This window comes from Lissotriton helveticus, chromosome 9, assembly GCF_964261635.1.
Source record: "Lissotriton helveticus chromosome 9, aLisHel1.1, whole genome shotgun sequence".
Taxonomy (NCBI): Eukaryota; Metazoa; Chordata; class Amphibia; order Caudata; family Salamandridae; genus Lissotriton; species Lissotriton helveticus.
In genome coordinates, this window is record NC_136070.1 from 886,626,966 (window position 1) to 886,647,501 (window position 20,536).

General features: G+C 43.9%; 1 protein-coding gene across 1 annotated transcript in view; it reads left to right on the forward strand.

Annotated features, from left to right (window-relative positions):
* LOC144781956 (cytochrome P450 2G1-like) overlaps positions 1-20,536 on the forward strand; it is a 288,870-nt gene that overhangs the window by 192,362 nt on the left and 75,972 nt on the right. Inside the window, exon 6 of the mRNA XM_078661046.1 lies at positions 990-1,131. Coding sequence (XP_078517172.1) covers positions 990-1,131 — 142 coding nt within the window. The remainder of the gene's footprint in view (positions 1-989; positions 1,132-20,536) is intronic.

The window sequence follows — 20,536 nt, forward strand, 5'->3', positions numbered from 1 at the left end:
TCCCCTCGCAGAGAAGAACCGACGCATCACCTACGCATCAGTAGGGACCCGACGCATCACCCTTCTTGCGTGTAAGGAACCAATGCATCACCTTCCCTGCAACACTTTCATTGTATAGCGTTACTCATCCTAAGGTACATTGAACTCAAAGTGCTGCATGTTACATCTTAGGACAACTACGCTAATTCTACCATTTTTTAAGTACAGTATTATGGATTTTTGTCGTTTGTGGTCTTGTATTAAGTATACATGAAAGTACTTATTTTTATACTACAACCTGTGTGCTGTCCATCTGTAGTGTTGTCACTGGGTTGCTGTATGTGTTCACAAATGCTTTACACACTGTCTCTGAGATAAGCCTATCTGCTCGTGCAAAGCTACCAAGGGGCCGAGCAGGGGTTATTTTAGGAGTGTTCCCCCTTACCCTGACTAGACGCAACGGTCCGTATTTGTCAAAGGTACCTACCTCTTGCAACTAGATAACCCCAAATCTAACAATGTGTAACTATATGAAACAATCAGTTACAAAGCATATGGGTCTGTGTTTGAGTAAATATATTTCTTATTGATGGGGTGTATATGTGAGAGAGACTGGTAAGTAAGTAGATGGACAGATGGTTGAGGAGAAAGATGGATGGATGAGTAGATGGTTGGATGGATGGGTGGATGTGTGAGGGAGAGGATTCTTAAGTACTCGAATTGTTGAGTAAATGGATGGACACTGATTTTTGTTTACCACAGAACTTAGGAAGAAGGGATCTGAAAAGGTAGCCTAGCTCATGTAGTTGTTAAGGTAGCGGTTAAAAGCGTTGACCAGGTAGCTGCTTTGCAGAGTATCCGCTGGGGCTTGACTCTCCAAATGTGATCTCACACCTATGTTGTAAACAGGGTAAAAGATCCATTGTATTATTAACGGTGACAAGTGATGTCATGTATCTTAAATAGATTTAGCTAAATGTACACACATATGTATTTGTTCTTCTTTTCAGGAATCAGCAAATATACACTCTGAATTTCAGAATGAGAACATGGTAATTACCACGCTGAATCTATTCTTTGCCGGAACAGAAACAGTCAGTACTACACTGAGATATGGATTTTTGATTCTGTTGAAGTACCCGGAAACAGAAAGTGAGCATATGTTACTAACCTTATGTTTCATTGGTGGGCTGTGGGCGTGAGCATTATTTATTTTATTCACAAGTTGATGTATACAAAATGTGTCATTATGATTTTAGAGCATGATTTTCTAAAAGTATTTTATTGTGCTCCATTTTTCCAGAGCACAGACTGAAAAGAATAAATGCATAACAGAATTGTAATTCAAAAAAGCTGACAGCTAGCTCAATTCATTTTACAGTTGAGCCTTGTAGAGTTGCTTTGTAAATGCTGAAGTTAGGTCTCGAAGAAGGGGTCATGGGATTGCCTGATCTTGAGCTGTACTCGGTGCTTGAAATGGGAAAATAGAAATGCCGGAATCATGTTCACTGTCATACGGAGGCCTTTACGAACCCCGTATGGGGGCCGTGAGCCATCAGGCCCAAGATGGTTCGATTCAGTCTGTGCCCAGGTTTCTAGGAAGCTGACGGTAATCAAAAATTGACCCAGTCCTCAAGGCAACACAGAAATATGTGGGGCTGTAAACAGTTCTAGATTGTCAAAAGAGCATTCTAATTATATCTCTATTTATAGAGATTATAACTCTGTTTCAGTCTATTGCCAACACTAAAAATAAGCCCATCTCTGATAAACAGAAAACCGTCCAACACAGTACAAACATTCACTAGAAGGACAACATTTAGAAAAGAGTGTGAAATAGCTAGATGACACCTCACGGGCGCATCACCAATGGGACCCCTGGTTGGTACTCACCAGGTCGGCCCTGTTCTCATCATCGGTGTCAAATAGCTTAACGTAAACGTGTCCAAAACCCAAAGTAAAGAAAGGAACAGTGAATGGTGCAGTGTACATACAACATATATGTGACACGGACTAACAACGTTCAACATATAACACACACAAAACTGCGCAACGAGATACAACTCTTACTTTATTTATATTTTCTTGTTGCATTGCAGTTTAACATGTAATATAAAAAGGGGGAGTTATGAATACTACCTATCGCCTCATACTCAGCCCGCAGCCGACATGTTTCATTGCCTTAGGTATTGTATCAGGCAATTTCTTCAGGGCCAACGTACATTTAAGGTGTCACTGCCAGCGATACTGTGCTTTTAAAATGCTGAAAATCAAAAACATAGAACACATATATATATATATGTGGGCATCTGCCTGTAGCATTACTGCTTATTTAATATTTAACTCCACATTGCACCCAGTAATAGACAAAAATTGCTCTTTACCTAGAGACATCATTAGCTTTCATACCGTTACCACTCTGGCTCTGTGCAAACTCATAGACCCACTTCCAATCGGTAAGTGTGGTCCTGCCTCCCTTCTATGTTCGCCTGGACAGGAGACAACGGAGGAAAACGCCATACGGGCGAGCATTAAAATCAGCATTTCTAATCTCACCGTCTTTTCGTCATGTGGTCCTGCATCTGCATGCTTACTAGTGGAGGTACTACAAACGGCGTTTCCTCAACACCGGAGCGCCGTGAATAGGGCGCGTAGTGTATTTATCTGTGTTTCCGCATTGCCTGGCTCTGATTGGGCGGTAACACCACGTGAGTAGCAGGTCGTTGATTGGACCCAACAACCACGTGACCGCCGGCAAGCGTCCGATGTTATGGATTATTTATATTAATATCCTGTTATATTTAGTGTGTCCTATTATCCATCCGGGCAGAGCACTCTCGCCTCCGCGGGGGAAATGAGGGCACGGAAAACGTTGCCGGTCCTCATGCACAAGTGTCACTTAACAAAACTCAAAAGTGCGGGGGCCATCTTGGAACAGTATATCTTCACAAAGATGTAGCTGGCTCCTAGTGAGAAACACACTTCAATCTGTTCCTTATCACCTCATTTAATTCCTCAGGCCCATTAAGGTCCTATTTTACTAGTGTATTAATGGTGTGATATGGCTCTGAAAATTAGATGGAGACATGTTCACAGTATTTATAGTTAGAAAGGCAAGGGTCAGCTACCCTGGGTGTTTAATGCAGTTATCAAAAATACTATGTATCAAATACATGGACAGTTCCTATATTTACAGTATGTTCTATATGTCGATGGATTTGAGTTATTGAGCCAAGAAACAACTAGATTATCGTAGTTTATTCCATTCCAGTAACTCGTTAAGTCCTTGTTGTTCACTAGATTCTTGGAAAATCCAGCGCGCTTCTTTAGTCGCCAACCGCTTTTCCATCGACTGCGCCTCACCCATCACTCTTTCCAGTACTACCCATGTGAAGGTGTGTTTATTGCGATGACAGTGTTGCACTAATTTTGTCGTTAGCTTGCCCTGTCGTATCGTGCTTAAATGTTCTTGAATACGCAGCTTGATTTTGCGTGACGTAAGGCCGATGTATTCAAGGCCGCATTCACACCTCAACCTGTAGACTACATTCGTAGTGTTGCAATTGCTAAAGTGATTTAACGTCCAGGTTTTTCCGGATTTTAGCTGGATGGTATTGCATTTATTTGTGATGTGGCACACGGAACAATTGCCACAGGGGTAGTGGCCGTTAGGCACCGTCGAGGCTTCTGGCTGTTTCCTCTCTATCATCCTGGTATGGACGAGTTTGTCCTTTAGATTGGAGGCCCTTTGAAAAGCAAAACGGGGAGGTGGCATCTTATGGTCCTGTGTGCTAAGGAGGGACCAATGTTTCCTGATGGCTTGTCGGATTTTTGTGGCTAGCGGATCGAAAGTCATGACCACTGGTATACATTCAGATTTTTCTTTTTTACTTGACTCTAAGAGTGCTGTCCTTGGTGTATTTAGCGCCCTTTTGTTGGCTTGACGGATTATTTTGCGCGGATAATCCCGGGCTTGTAACCTATTGCTCAAGTCAATGGCTTGTTCTCTATAAGTCTCAGTCTTTGAACAGTTCCTCCTGTACCTCATAAATTGACCCACCGGGAGGTTGTCCCTGAGGGCCCGAGGGTGGTAGGATTGGTACGCCAGGAGGGAGTTTCTGTCTGTCGGTTTTTGATGAACTCTAGTCTCGAATTTTCCATCTGATGCCTCAATGTCCAAGTCCAGGTACACTGCATTCGTCCGGTGGTAGTTCCAAGTGAAACGCAGACTCCTGTCTTGCGTGTTTAACCAATTGAGAAACTGGAGGAGACAGTCTTCCTCTCCCGACCAGACGAGGAGCACGTCATCGATATAACGCCTCCACAGGCGTAGGTGTTCCTTAAAAGGGTTATGATCTGTATCGATGACGTGCTCCTCGAACTGCCCCACATAAATACATGCCACACTCGGTGCCATTGTAGCTCCCATTGACGTTCCCGTCACTTGGAGGAAGAGCTCGTTTTTATAGCCAACAAATTTTTTTTGTCAGGGCTAACTCTACACATTGTAGGATAAAACTCTGTGGCGCATCATAAAACCACTCTTGCTTGCTGAGTGCTTTAGCAGTTGCTACTAGGGCCGCTTCCTGGGGGATACATGAGTACAGCGACTCGATGTCTATGGTCACAATATACTCTGTAGCAGGGTTGTAGGTCATTGAGTCCAGGACATTTAAAATATCTGCCGTGTCTTTGACATAGGAACGTTGAGTTATTACGGATTCGCGTAGATAGTAGTCTGCGAATTGGGACAGGGGTTCCAGAATTGACTGAATACCCGACACGATAGGCCTGCCAGGGGGGGCCTGGCAGGCTTATGTATTTTTGGGAGAACATAAAAGGCAGGAGTCCTCGGGTTGGTGTTAACGAGGAACTCCGCCTCCTTTGTACTTATCCATTTCTTTTCTTTTGCATTAGCAACGAGGTTCATAATCATCTCTCTCAGTTCTGGTGTAGGATCTCTGACAAGAGGTTGGTAATTAGTTCTGACGTTTAAAAGTCTTCGAACTTCTGCCTCGTAGTCAGATGTATTTAAAATCACGATGGCACCGCCCTTGTCCGCATTCTTGATGGTTATTTTATCGTTGTTCTGCAAAGATTTAATGGAGTCCCAATTTTCTTTCGTCATATTTCTGAAACCCATAGACTGGTTCTTATTTTCTATGCCTTTAATTTCTTCCAATACTTTGGCTTCAAACACTGCAGTTTCTGGGCCGAGCGTAGCAGTTGGAGGGCAAAAAGTGGAAGGTTTTCTTAAGTTGGAATTGAAGCCCCTGCTTTCTTCTGTTGGTTGTTTAAAAAAGAATTTCTTAAGCTTAATGCGGCGCATTGTTTCATGAAACTCCATCCGACATTTGAAGGCATCGTGGTTCGGTGTAGGCACAAAGCCTAACCCTTTATTTAGTACCTCCTCTTCTCCGTTAGTCAAATTATGGTCAGATAGATTCACAACGATGCTCATCATAGCGGTTTCTTTCCCCGGCTCCGTGTCATCCGCGGTGAGGAGGTTTGCCATTGTTGTTGTTGTGGGGGTCGATTTCCCCGTCCTCTTCCTCTTCCCTGCTGATGTTGGAATCCCGGGCCTTTGTTGGACGCTTGGCCCTGTTCTAAAAAATTCCTCAGTAGGGTGTTTAGATCTGTGTTTACTGATGCGGGTTGGTTAAATCTCACTCTGTTGGTACTCGGGCCGGCTCAGGTTCCTCTTCACTAGATGTATTTGCAAAGGACCAGTTAGTGGGAGTTCTTTTCTGTTGTTGAAATCTATTCCCCTTACCACCTCTACTGCCACCAAAAGGTGGTTGTTGTTCTTGGGCTGACTGGTAGTAGGAGTCGTTGGTATATGGGAACGCCCACTCGTGCGTGTAGCGTTGGAGGTTACGTTGTAAACCTCTGATTTTTTGTGTTACCATATATTGTTTGTATTCCTCTAGATCTGTTTTGATCTTCTCTAGTTGTTCCTTGGCGTCAACAAAGCTACTGTCACGGTTTATGGTTTCCTCTAGTTCAGCAATTTCTTTTAAAACTTCTTCACTGAGACGTTGTGCTGTACTAATTATGAGGATCAACCAATCTCTTGTACACTTATTGGCGATAAAACTCCAATCACAACGGAATTGCTTATCGTCCAAAAAGATACGTGGTTCAATTCGAACTATGAGGCTGGCAGGGGAAGCGCCTGCTTGGTAATACTCTGACATAAGAGCTCCATGTAAAGCAATCCTTATGTGTTTCTTTTTCAAAGCACTTAATTTTTCCCACTCTTCCCTTACTTTATTTGACCCAGCCAGGGGATTGTCACTAAACAGGGAGGGTAAGGTGGTGCATTCACCCCTTACAAAGATATAGGTTACTTATATCTACTTTTAATCACTGACACATATAAACCTATCAGTCACTCTGGCTCTGTGCAAACTCATAGACCCACTTCCAATCGGTAAGTGTGGTCCTGCCTCCCTTCTATGTTCGCCTGGACAGGAGACAACGGAGGAAAACGCCATACGGGCGAGCATTAAAATCAGCATTTCTAATCTCACCGTCTTTTCGTCATGTGGTCCTGCATCTGCATGCTTACTAGTGGAGGTACTACAAACGGCCTGCTACTCACGTGGTGTTACCGCCCAATCAGAGCCAGGCAATGCGGAAACACAGATAAATACACTACGTGCCCTATTCACGGCGCTCCGGTGTTGAGGAAACGCCGTTTGTAGTACCTCCACTAGTAAGCATGCAGATGCAGGACCACATGACGAAAAGACGGTGAGATTAGAAATGCTGATTTTAATGCTCGCCCGTATGGCGTTTTCCTCCGTTGTCTCCTGTCCAGGCGAACATAGAAGGGAGGCAGGACCACACTTACCGATTGGAAGTGGGTCTATGAGTTTGCACAGAGCCAGAGTGGTAACGGTATGAAAGCTAATGATGTCTCTAGGTAAAGAGCAATTTTTGTCTATTACTGGGTGCAATGTGGAGTTAAATATTAAATAAGCAGTAATGCTACAGGTAGATGCCCACATATATATATATATATGTGTTCTATGTTTTTGATTTTTAGCATTTTAAAAGCACAGTATCGCTGGCAGTGACACCTTAAATGTACGTTGGCCCTGAAGAAATTGCCTGATACAATACCTAAGGCAATGAAACATGTCGGCTGCGGGCTGAGTATGAGGCGATAGGTAGTATTCATAACTCCCCCTTTTTATATTACATGTTAAACTGCAATGCAACAAGAAAATATAAATAAAGTAAGAGTTGTATCTCGTTGCGCAGTTTTGTGTGTGTTATATGTTGAACGTTGTTAGTCCATGTCACATATATGTTGTATGTACACTGCACCATTCACTGTTCCTTTCTTTACTTTGGGTTTTGGACACGTTTACGTTAAGCTATTTGACACCGATGATGAGAACAGGGCCGACCTGGTGAGTACCAACCAGGGGTCCCATTGGTGATGCGCCCGTGAGGTGTCATCTAGCTATTTCACACTTTTTTCTAAATGTTGTCCTTCTAGTGAATGTTTGTACTGTGTTGGACGGTTTTCTGTTTATCAGAGATGGGCTTATTTTTAGTGTTGGCAATAGACTGAAACAGAGTTATAATCTCTATAAATAGAGATATAATTAGAATGCTCTTTTGACAATCTAGAACTGTTTACAGCCCCACATATTTCTGTGTTGCCTTGAGGACTGGGTCAATTTTTGATTACCGTTTGATTGAGTGGAGGGCGATCTAGTCCTTCCTGTCTCTCTTGACTCCTATTGTTCGAATTCTAGGAAGCTGAGACAGGCCCTAAGCAACAAGCCCCGAGACGAGGTGGTGGTCAAAGGGCTTCGTAGAGCATATAAGGCCGCACTAGCAACTCGTAAATCCTAGGTGAAGGTGGAGGCCTGGTCTGATCTAGTGGAGGCAAGCACACTGCGCAATAGCTCTACGTTTTGGGCCCTCATTAATAGCCCATTTTTTCAGAAGAGAACTCCAAATTATTGGCCGCCCACATCACGGAGGATGATTGGGTTCACCACTTTGAGGGTATCTTTCAAACAAAGCCCACGCTACCTGAAGGGCAGGAAAGCATGGAAGGTAAAGTGGATCTCTTATTTTCCACCCAAGAAGTAAGAGCTGATGTATTAGGTTTAACCCAAAGAAAGGCCCCAGGGTCATATGGGATTCCTCCTGACTTTTATATAGCCCATATAGACTTTTGGGCGCCTGTCCTTACAGCTGTTATTAATGCTGTAATGTGGGTCGGCCGCCCAGACTCCTGGGCTTTAGCAACCATAGTCCCGGTATTTAAAAAGTGCGACCGGGATAGTACCTCATGTTACAGGCCCATTTCTTTCCTAGACTCTATGGTGAAGGTAGTGGGTTGCATAATTCTTAACAGGTTGGTAACTTAGGCGGACAAAAGCAACTTTTTATCTGAAATATAATATGGTTTCCACCCTGGTCAGTCTACTGTAGAGCAGTGTTTCAACCTATATCTTGTTTTGAATAAGTATACTGTGGCTCGTTCAAGTCCGATATATTTAGCCTTCATGGACCTGTCCTCTTCCTTTGACTCCGTGGACAGGTCCAAGTTATGGCAGCTGTTGGTATCCATTAGCATAGATAAAAACATCATTTGGTTCTTGAGGGGCCTTCACCAAGATTCTAGGGCGGTTTTCCGCTATTCAAAGGACCTGAAAGTGTCCCATCAGTTTAACATCAGGAGGGGGGTGCGTCAAGGGTGCATTCTTGCTTACTTCATTTTCAATTTATACATCAACTCCCTTGAAAAGGCTCTTCTGGCAACCAAAGCTGACAAGCCCTTAGGTAGGCAAGCGTAGCCTGCCAGTCCTTTTATACGCATACGACACAGTCCTCCTGGCGACAACTGCAAGGGGCTTACAACTTCTCTTAAATTCTTTTGCCTCTTTAATGGAGAAGCTGGATCTGTCAGTGAAACACTCTAAATCATATATCATGCAGGTGGGCCCCGGAAAGGCTAAGCAGCCCATTTTTAAACTAGGTAGTTCTTTATTACTCAAGACAAATGTTTTTTTCTACCTGGGAGTAGTGTTTGACGACTCACTGAGCTGGTGCTCCCTGCTTAACCAAAAGAAAGGGACCTTGTGAAAGCTTCAGCAGCTGTTTTTAACTTTGCCAGCAGAGTGGGAGGGAAGCCAATAGGGGCCCTGCTGGAGATCTACCAAGCAAAATGTATCTCAAAGGTCAGTTAGTGGACCGGGATATGGGGCCATATTTCGCTCGGGGCTCTGCAGAGCACCGGAAACTCATTTTTGCTAACTGCTCTTTCTGTCCCGCAAGGCACCCCATCTTACGTTGTGCATGAGGAATTGGGGATGCCTTTCTTTCCGACGACTTGGCTTTTCGACCTCTGGCATTGTGGCTTAAGATATGGGCCAAACAAGAGAGCTTACTTAGTAAAGACGTCCTACGGGACTGTCTTTCTCTTGCTCACATCTCACGTATTCGATGGCTCCTTTATATAAAGTTGGTCTTGCCAGACTAGGAATAGTTGATCTCTACGAACCCTGAGGGAATTAGTAAAAGGGACCACACTTGGGCCAAGGAGACCTTTTTAAGAATGCGACATAGTGAAAGAGAAGGAAAGGACTTGTGCAAACCCAGTGTGTGCAAGTATGTCATACTGAAAACCGTGCCTATCACGGAACCTTATATTCTAGGGCTGAAAAGCATACACAATCGTTTTCTTTTGATGAGGTTCCGCTTGACCTTTTCCACTCCTTATTGGCACATCCTGATGGTTCTCACAGAGGTCAGTGCCTCATGCCCTGTGGCTGCAATGGAGAATCTCCTCAGGACATGATGCACTTTTTAATGTTCTGCCCTTTTTATGCTGTTCCCAGAAGGTTATTTATTATTCCTATCTTTAAAAAAGTGGGCTTTAGGAGGGTGAGACGAGCTTTGATTTTTCTTACAATTTCTTTCTAGCGATACTGTTTTGTACACACTCAATTTTTTACAGTTCGCCATCAGACAAAGGACAAGTTGTAAATTATATCTGTATTGTAACTTATGTTTTTTATATGTGTATAGCTCATTTGGATTTTATAACATTTGTCAACTAGTAGTCTGAATTATGGTATTACGTAGGCCGTATTACTTTTATGGTTTTATCTTTAGAGCCGGATAAAGTTTAATTGATTGATTGAGTACCTTCTTGTTTCTGAGAAGTGCTGGTACTCTCCAATTAAAAGTATTACGTCTGTTTTGAGAAGTTCCTGTACTCTCCCTCTCAAAATAAAAAAGTGCTGATACTCCGTACCGGAGTGTACCACCCCATTTAAAGCACAGGCTGTACGATTCTGCAGCTATGTTGGAATACTCATCGCTATAGGTCACAGTGGAGGATAATTGGGAAAAGAAGCTACTAAGAGACACTTGTGGGACCACACCTTTATTGGAATTGCTAATGAGCTGTCATGTAGCTACTGAATATCTTTATACCGTGTTAAGTTAGCATAGGCTCATTAGAGGTTTAAACGCCATTTTTCCTTTTTGCAACTTCTGCACACGACACTTAATTGTTGATTTAGCTTTCACCCTAGTAGTTCGTTGTGGTTTACATGAGAATAATATGTTATTACTCTGATATCAGCTTTGCTTAATAAACTATGTCTGTACAGAGAGTGCTGAAGTTTCAGGAACAACACGATACAGATTTGTTATGAGGTCTGATCTTCACGGCTTCATAGACATAACATTAGTGCAGCTTCTGCCAACTTTGGGCTTGAGGCTGGTTTTATATTGCTTTGCTTGAGGCACAATAAGGCACTTGATGCGGTTCACATGAAGAGAGAGCTGGTGTATGCTGATGTGATTCCTTCATGCTAGGACACTAAGGTATGGGCCCGCCCTGATACAACCCAAAGAGACCTTCTTAGATAATAATATAATATGTGTGTTAGGGAGGGTGAGATATAAGTGTTGTTAACTCTTATTCATTTACAGCATGTTATCATGCTGTCACCGTTCGCTGTTTATGTACTAGTAACTATGCTGGTAACTTTGCTATTGATAATATGTTCACTTGTGTTATCTAAGATACTGCGCCTGAGAAGACTGCATTAGTAAATAAACATTTCAAATGCACATGTGTTCTTCTTTACTCCATGTTCTGGTTTGTAATGATAGTATAACGAAAGAGTGTTCATGAGTTCCACGTATCCTGAGGTACTGTAAGTTCATGTTCTGGTTTGTCTAAACATTGGGAGTTTGTTATGACCAATGAGACACTGTAGCTAGCTCGGTAAGGGGTTTATTGGGTACTTAGGTGAGTTTTGGGTCACCCTAATTCTCCGAGGTTCCAATCCTCTGTGCACGGTTCTGTGTGAGAACAGAAACCCTGCGACATGGCGCCCAACGTTTTCGGTGGTCTTATATCATGACACTCGAGTAGTATATCGTTCAAACCTTAACCCCTTCACATCCGTTTCCGGAAAACGGGGTGTTGGTGAAACCTACCTATTTATGGTAATAGGTCTTTTTCAAGCTTGATTCTTTCTAAAACGGTTTCTTTGAATTACTACCCAGTTGTGCTACAAAGTATTTTTTGTATTTCCGTATTTCCAGTGTTATCATGGCGGCGGTGGCAATTGCGCAACATAGTCGCGTAGCGGTGCGCACACATCTACAGACGTACCAAGTCCCGGTGGATGGGATGGCTGTGATTTTAGTGGTGTGTGCTGATCCGGCGTTCCCTTTTGAATTGTTTTACTCTTGGGTTACGTTTCCGGCTGTGGACGCAAATTCTGGTTTGTTCCACTCCTACACGGCCTCCCCTGTACCGGCTGAGTATACACCGTACAGGGCACTGGAAATACCTATTGATCATTGGCAGCATCGAGTTTGGTTTGATGGCGCCCTCCCCCACTCTTTGTCCGCTGCGAGGTTAGGTCCACTCTCAATTCCGGGTACTAACTGGCCTGCGTTGGGTGGTTTTACCCCGCACCCGAATCACGGGGCTTGTACCCTTGCAGAAATTCGAAGGCTACATGTAGTCTCAATTTCCGTGATTCGAGCTTTAGTGCAATACATAGGTCGACATCTCCCGGGTGGTCCCCAGGGGGGTGCGGCCGTTCCAACGGATCGAGGCGGTTTACGTCTTAATCCGGTGATGGTAAATTCCGTTTTTGGTGCACGTCCGGTTGACAACGATGACTTCCCTTTTTGGCTAGCTGAGAAGTTTGACCAACTGGAGGCGGTGTTTCCGAATTCTACTCCTGCTGATAAACATAGAATGTTGACGATAACTTTACCGAAGGATTTAACTCCTGAGCTTGTTGACTGTGAGAGCTGGGGAAAAACATTTGCGGCCGTTTATACGAGGTGCTTCGGCACCCCGTCTATGACTGCACTGCCTGAGATCGTTAAACGTGTTCAGGATGATCACGGACCGGAGGCAGCGGTTGAATTGGGTATGCGCCTGTGTGGTTCGTTTGAGATAGTAAGTGATCTCATACTCTCCAATATTAAAGGAGATGCGGTGAACTTTCAGGTGTCGAATGCTTTGGCTGCTCCACCCGATGCCGATAAACCCCGACAGTTGGCAAAGATAGTTGTGGCCGCTTATAAGACAATTGGCCGCACAAGTAGAGGTCTGAAATATTTTACAGTAAAGGAGAAAAAACAACCACAGGGATAATCTGCTGTGTCAGATGTCCAGCCCAAGTCCAGAAAACAAAATTGGCCTAAAAAACAGACACAGGGGAAGCAAAATAAGCAGACTCAGGATTCTTTTCCTGCAAAACAAACTCCTGCGCCAACAGAAAAAGTTTATGATTTGCGCGATCGCGCGATGATTAAATCACCTGATCGATTTCAGGGTTCTGATCAACGCTCTCCTCGTTCCTTTCAGGACACATCGGCCCCGAAGACCGGTGGTGGAGGAGGCGGACGGGGACGTGGTGGCCAGCAAGGACGTGGCCAACCCCGCCAGACTGACGGCGCGGCGAAGCAGGAGGATTCCACGCCACAGCGACCGCAGTTTGCGAAAAAGAAAGTCGCAGCCTTAACAGCGCATAGATATGCCACAGATAGTGAGAACGCGGCTTCGGAATCTGACGTGGGCTCTGACCTTGCTGGACAGCGCGGCGGAGATTACCATAGTCAGAGAGGCGCTGCGTCCACTACTGAGGGTGACAGCGACTGATGTGTACGTTGTAATAGAAACAGCAGATACGAGACTTGCTCCCCCTGAAAGACTTTATGAAATTGTCCTGTTAATTGAAGGTGACATACAGCGCACCGTTAAAGGGGTATTTTGGGAAAATCTGTCTTCTACATATGATATTTTGCTTTCGGAGGCTGACTGGCCCCCACCTTTTGTGCTCGCGGCGCCGCGAGGGGAGGAGGTAATCCTCTCCAGTTTCGCGAACACTGTCTCGAAAGAGCATGCGCAGCATTTTGCAGAAGAGTGGGCTCGGGCTCTCGCACCGGCTCTGTACCGTAACCAATGTGGTTGGGATAAATTGTCGCCTTGCCACGAAATTCCGTTACGGTCTCAGCCGCAGCCTCAACCTCAATATCCCATTCGGCGTGAAGCAAAAACTTCCGTCGCGGAAATCCTTGAACAATTGGAATATCAGGGAGTTATTGAAACGTGTGTGTCACCCATGAATAATCCCCTTTTTTACTGTGAACAAACCTGACGGATCATATCGTTTGGTTTTGGATTACCGGCATTTAAACTCTCATTGCCGTAACTGTGCAGTACAGAATACTCACGGCTCTGCCCTTGTGGATAGTCTCGTGCGAAAGCGTTTCAAGACAACGCTTGACATATCCAACGGTTTTTTTGCCCACAGATTGGACAGCTTTAGCTCCCAATGGACCAGTTTTACGTGCGCTGGGGTCCAAAAACAATTCCGGCGTCTCCCAATGGGCTATAAGAATAGTCCTGGTATATTTACCGCTCACATAGTCTCTATTCTGGAGGCACTCGACCCAGATGCTTGTTCGTATGTAGATGACATATATCTCACAGACGACGATATTTGGGAGCATCTGTGTCGTGTAAATTCTGTTATTTGTAACTTCGCTGACATGGGTTACAAATTTAACTTTGCAAAATCGCACATTGCTGAACACACAGTGTTGTTTTTGGGCTATGAGCTCAACAATGAAGGTAGAGGTTTGGCTCCTCACTTCTTAGAGAAGTGCGCACAGTTGCGCGCTCCTACAACACTGAAAAAATTACAGTCCTTGCTGGGTTTCTTAAATTTCGGGAGAACATACATTCCGGAATATGCCCAGCGTATCAAGCCATTGTATGCTTTGATACAACCAACTTTTTCGAAATCATGCTGGCTGCCTGAGCATTCAGCCATTTTGCAATCCTTGCAGGCTGATTTGCTCGCTTCTAAGTTCTTACTGACTCGTGACAACCATACCAACCTGGTGATAAGAATAATACCAGGGACAGTGGGTTTCACGTACCTCACTTTTAATGAAGGAGACACAGTACCTATTGCTTACAAGTCACACTTGTACACTTCGGCTGAGATGGGGTTTCCCACTGTGGAAAAGGTTTTAACAGCTGTACAGATGGCTATTCTTAAGGAACGGGCTCTGTCACAAGGGAAACGCATGTTGGTTGTAACACCCTGTACTCACTTGGAGGCAGTCACGAAAGCCAGTGTACCTAATTCAAAAGCTTTGCACCCTCGGTGGATTCAGTGGGCTGCGTCCTTGACGTCCACGGATGTCGCGTTTATTTTTGACGCCTCGTTGCGGTCGCAGGAGTACTTGCAGTATGAGTTTGTTCACCCTGCTCCTCTAGCTATGCGACCTTTGGAGGACTTCCATTGCATCATTTACACTGATGGTTCGGCGCAGGTTGCGCATGGCTCTAAACATGCCTACGTTTCCGCTTGCGCCATTGTGGTCGGTGCTATGTTGGACGATGAGTTCATATCCAGGGAAGTGCACACGTTGCCGCTTGGAGATTGCACCGCACAATTGGCAGAGCTTCGTGCTCTTTTACTAGCGTTGGAGTACGCAGATCCTAGTGTTACTACTCTTATTGTAAGTGATTCTTTCTACTGTGTCCAGTCTTACAATGAAAACTTGTTCTTTTGGATTCAGAATGACTTTCGTGATTCCAAGGGTAGCACAATAAAACATAAATTGATCTGGGTTCGAGTGGCGGAACTTAAGGATAAGTTACCACTCGTTTATGTAATTCATACTCTTGGCCATCAGCGTCTTGGGGTTCACGCTGTCGGTAACTCGCTTGCAGATGAAGCGGCGAAATCAGCAGTATCTACATACTTAGTTGCAGCAGTTACTAGGTCCAAAACTAAGATTGATAGCGACATCTTGGCAGCGGTTGCTGCTTGTGAGAAGGGAGGTAAACATCCTTCGGGATTCCCTTCGAAGTACAAATACCACTTAAGTCCCGAAAAGGTTCCTTTTGTGACAATTCCTGAAGTTGGGGAACGTCTGATTCCCAACTCGGATCGCAGGGCTGACTTGATTACAGCGGCGCATGAAGGTGTGGCGTCTGCGCATGCGGGTGTTTCGGCCACTGTAACTCAATTACAACAACGTTTCTGGTGGCGGGGACTGTACAAACAGACGCGTGATTATGTCCTTCTTTGTGACATATGCCAGCAGATTAAACCTTCAACTGCTACGCGTCCGCCACAGACACAGTTGTACATTTCTAATAAACCACTGGGTTGTGTTTATTTAGATCACTGCGGTCCTTTTTCATCTGATACTGCGTATAAGTACATCTTAGTAGCAGTTGACTCATGCACACGCTTTGTGTGGGTAGGGCCCCATCGCAGCGCTGATTCACGGACTGTCATTAGAGATTTGCGTGTCTTTATAGGGATTTTTGCCTGTGGTACCTTCCATTCGGATCAGGGTCCGGCTTTCGCCTCTAAGGCGTATAAGGATGCCATGACTTCGTTGGGGGTCCAAGTCAAGTTTTCGTCTCCCTACAGACCTGAGGGTAACAGTGTGGTGGAACGAATGAACCGTGATTTAAAGCAATCATTGACAGCTCGAGTTATAGGCACTGGCAGAAACTGGCTTACCCACCTCAATGGCGTGCAGTGTGCTCTTAATAATCTCCCTAGAAGGTCTCTGGGTGGGCGGACCCCATACGAAATGCTCTTTGGCATCAAGATGTACGTCCCTGACCTTGACGGTCTAGACTGTGTGGTTCGCGCCACTTCCTTTGACGCAGATGAACATTGCAATGTTTTACAGAATCTACAAAAGACCAGAGACAGTCTTGCAAAGGAACATTTGCCCTCCACATCGGATGATGCGTTGCAGATCCCGGTAGTCGGATGGCTACCCCAAGTTGGAGAACTGGTTCGAGAGAAGATCGATAACAAGAAAGAATTTGGTCCTTCCTATCGAGCTCCGGTTCCAGTCCTTGGAGTGAAGGGCACCAGAACAGTCATTTTACCACCACTTCCTGGTCGTAAGGAAAACAGGTTTATTTCAATTGACAATGTCAAGATACACAGAGTGGCTGATTCTTCTTAGCATGACACCGGCTGTTTCATGTCCTTCCATTGTGAGAAATTCGGTTATGCCCACTGCTTCTATTATTGAGCCTGAGGTGGCCATCGAGTTACCTGCTGTTTCCAGTCCTTTGTTAGATGCTTTACCCGGAACTAACAATGATGAGATAGACTATACCTACCCCACTGATTTGTCCATGCCTGACCTGCAAGCACGTATAGCCACGGAGTCCAGATTTTCATTTGACTCTGTTTCCCTTGCCTCGAAGAAACCCTCTCGTATTGCAGTTTATGCCAGCCTGTTTAAAAAACATTTTTTGATTCCCCCTTGGACTTACATTTGGCTGGTCCTTTTTTCAGTTTACCTCTTTATGTCAGTTGGTTTTGTGTTTTATTTTTTTCGACTCATCAATGGACACTATGTCGAGGAAAGAACGTGCATTACACATCTAAATGGAACTTTGGCCCCACTTTCCTCGTCTCATTCTACACACAGATTGAAAAGAGACTTAACTTTGGTTAACATCACAGCATGGCCCGTCCTTGATGGAATAGTGTGGGATGCGGTTCGATTTCAAATTCATGGCCCAACGGAAGTTGTTAAAATTCCTAATGTACTTAGAGTGAATATGGGGGATGTAGTGAAACAAAACATTCGTTCTGATGACTGGGATGTTAATACAGTAGAAAGTTTGTTTTCTGATTTGCAATACTATGCTGCCTTCGATGCTGAAGATTTATATTTAGAATCTGCTAATTATGGTGATTTATTTTGCTACCAACATTATGGCAACCACTTCTTACATAAAACATCATCCCGAAGGGATACTGTTAATTTTACACAGTGGGAACATTGCCCAGCGCCTGCACTAGGCAGTTCAGGAACTTTTCTGAAAAAGTATACTTATTTCACTGACTTTACCAGTCCAATCCCGAGTCCTTTTATTTTAAATTTATAAAAATGCCAATGTCCAAGGTTAGACTTACCGATACTAAATTGTTGTATTCGAAGGCCTTCCTTGATCAATTAGTTATTGGGGGCTACGATGTATGGAAGGAAACAATAGACCTTAAATCAGTCTGGGGTTCAAAAGCCTGGCAGGTACAAGGCATAGAGGCTTTGCACCGTGCATGTCTCATCCCGAATCATATGTTGTTTTTGAATGAAACTATTTCCCAGACCACATGCTTTGGATTGGCTACTTCTAAAAAATTAAACACCCCTACTATCCCAGATTTGGAGGAATATGATGGTTCGAGTAATTTTACTCAGTTGTCTATTAGAGAATTACAGGCCCTACTCCTTAATTCTTCCTTTAACATTTCCGGTTTGGATCCAAAAGGTTGGCTGCTTTGGCACCGTGGTGCTGATTCTTGTCAGCATCGATTGTTAGGTTTATCTGACGGTTTTAAAACTGTTAGGTCTGATCCCCGTTTTGACTTAGTCCACACTGTCACAACTTATTCTGTAGGCAAATTGTGTCAGAATTGGCTGAGACATTCTACTTTACAGGCAGTTAAAAGTCATCTTTCAAAACTGAATGCAGACGTGGATTTAAATGATTTCATTAAAGGTCCGGCTAGTGGCAGGTCAAAAAGGTGGATATATGCAGATTACAATGACATTTGGAAAACATCACAGATTGAGGCTGCTACACGCCTTAGGGCCATTGATCAGGCAAATTTGGAAAAAGTGCTTGCAGTTGTCGACAATAGTATTAACGTGCTTTCCTCCCGTATTTACACTTTAGATAATATTGTGTCGTCCGTTGTGGATATTGTGCATGATGAAGTGTCAGTATTGTACCATGGTCAAAATCAGTTATGGTCAATCATGCAATTTGCATGGACCCTTCAGACTCTGAAAAATAATAAGGTTCCCTGGACGTACATGAACGTTTCTTCACTCTTTGCCCCGTTTAATTTGACTGACAAACAACGCTTGCTTTCAATGCGTGATGCTACCTTTAGTATGTTACATATTGAGAGGTTAGAATCTTTGCCTTTTTCCGTGGCAGAGGCCACTGCTGCAACGTGGCTTATCCACGGTTTAATAACGCTGCCTTTTGCTTTGTATAAATTTTCAAATTGTATGAGATATGTACCAATTGGTCGTTATGAACCATTGGGTAGTGGTTTTCTTCATGAAGTCTGGTCCCTTCCATATACATACAGGTGTTTCAAAGATGGTCAAGAAGTTTATCTAAATGGGGAGGAGTGTACTGAGACACCAGATCATTCATTGATGTGTAGACACATACAATTACACGGTTCATGCAACCAACACCGACCGAATTTGGCTTGTGTTTTGCAAGGCACACCGGTTCCTGCTATCATCCCCACATTTACCTTATTAGGTAATGGTAGTTATTTACTTTTAAATAATGAAGACTGTTGCGGGTTAGTAAAGGGTGTCCCTTTTATTGTAACAGTAAGTGAACGTGTTATTTGCTGCAGAAATGTTCTGTATCCACCCACACATGAACATAGGGAGTCCTCCATCTGGCCACAGATACCAACCTTGAGAGCAGATTTCAGCGACATGGCAAGAATAAGGGCTCTTTTGTCCCAGAAGGAGGTGGCCTTGAGTTCGGCTCGTGAAACTTTCGTTCTTCACGTAGCGAACACCCGTACGGAGGTTCAGGCCCTTTTAAATACTGATTTGCCTTTACATTTTGGCGAGATGATTCGTACTATCTTTAACGCGTCCTCCACAAAGGGCCTGGCACATTTTTTTAAAACTGTTAGCAGTGGTCTCGTGACTTCCTTTGAAACGATTTTTTGAGTCATCCCTGCTTTCTTTCATTCTATTTTTTCATCTTTGTTTGGTGGATTCCCAGTTTTACTTGCATTAGCAGTGGGCGCTCTAGTGGTTTTCTGTATCTTTAAATATGGATGTCCTTCCTGTACAAGGCACCGCCCGGCAGCTGCTGACGCTGTTCCGCAATCGCATGCTTGAATATTATGGCACGCTGCCGTTAGCGATATTGAGCACGGCATATGGATTATCTTTTCGATTCTCCTACTTCACCTGTGTCCAGCCTGTATTTCACTGCATGGCCTGTGATTTCGATTGGGCCATTGATTTGTGTCTCTGTGGACCGGTTTCTCCTGACGTCGACTTTAATCAGCTGATGAGTCCTATCATTACTCACGAGTTGGTTTGTCCTGGCGAAAGGATTATGGCCTTAGCAGTTATGCATGGACTAATTGGTCCCTGGAATATACTGGCAGCAGCACAGGATTTCTTGGAACTGAGCTTTCTTGAAAACCCACCGAGCTGTCCTCTGATGGTGATAGAGGATCCGGTGCTGGGAGAACACGTATGTTCTTTTCCACTTTTAAATTGGATGGCTGAACTGTTTTCGGATGAAGACGGTGATTTCCTGTTGGAGGCTGTTGCTGCTTATTTTGCATACACAGTTATGTCCTAGACACTTCCGTGTATTGACGTGCTGAAGTGCTAGCATGTCATTGACACTAATTGACTTATCTGTCAAAGTTTTTTATTATTCCCTTGCCTATTGGCTGGAGCCACTATTGTTTTTTTTGGCTATTTTTTAGCATTAAATTTTATTACAAATTTTGCAATTTTTTTATTGTTTAGTTTGAGAACCATGCTCATATAATGTTGCACTCTGCTCTCATGAGATGGCACTTCTGTTATCTTATTTAGTCCGTTCCCGGATCATGGGGGGGTGTCATGTAGCTACTGAATATCTTTATACCGTGTTAAGTTAGCATAGGCTCATTAGAGGTTTAAACGCCATTTTTCCTTTTTGCAACTTCTGCACATGACACTTAATTGTTGATTTAGCTTTCACCCTAGTAGTTCGTTGTGGTTTACATGAGAATAATATGTTATTACTCTGATATCAGCTTTGCTTAATAAACTATGTCTGTACAGAGAGTGCTGAAGTTTCAGGAACAACACGATACAGATTTGTTATGAGGTCTCATCTTCACGGCTTCATAGACATAACATTAGTGCAGCTTCTGCCAACTTTGGGCTTGAGGCTGGTTTTATATTGCTTTGCTTGAGGCACAATAAG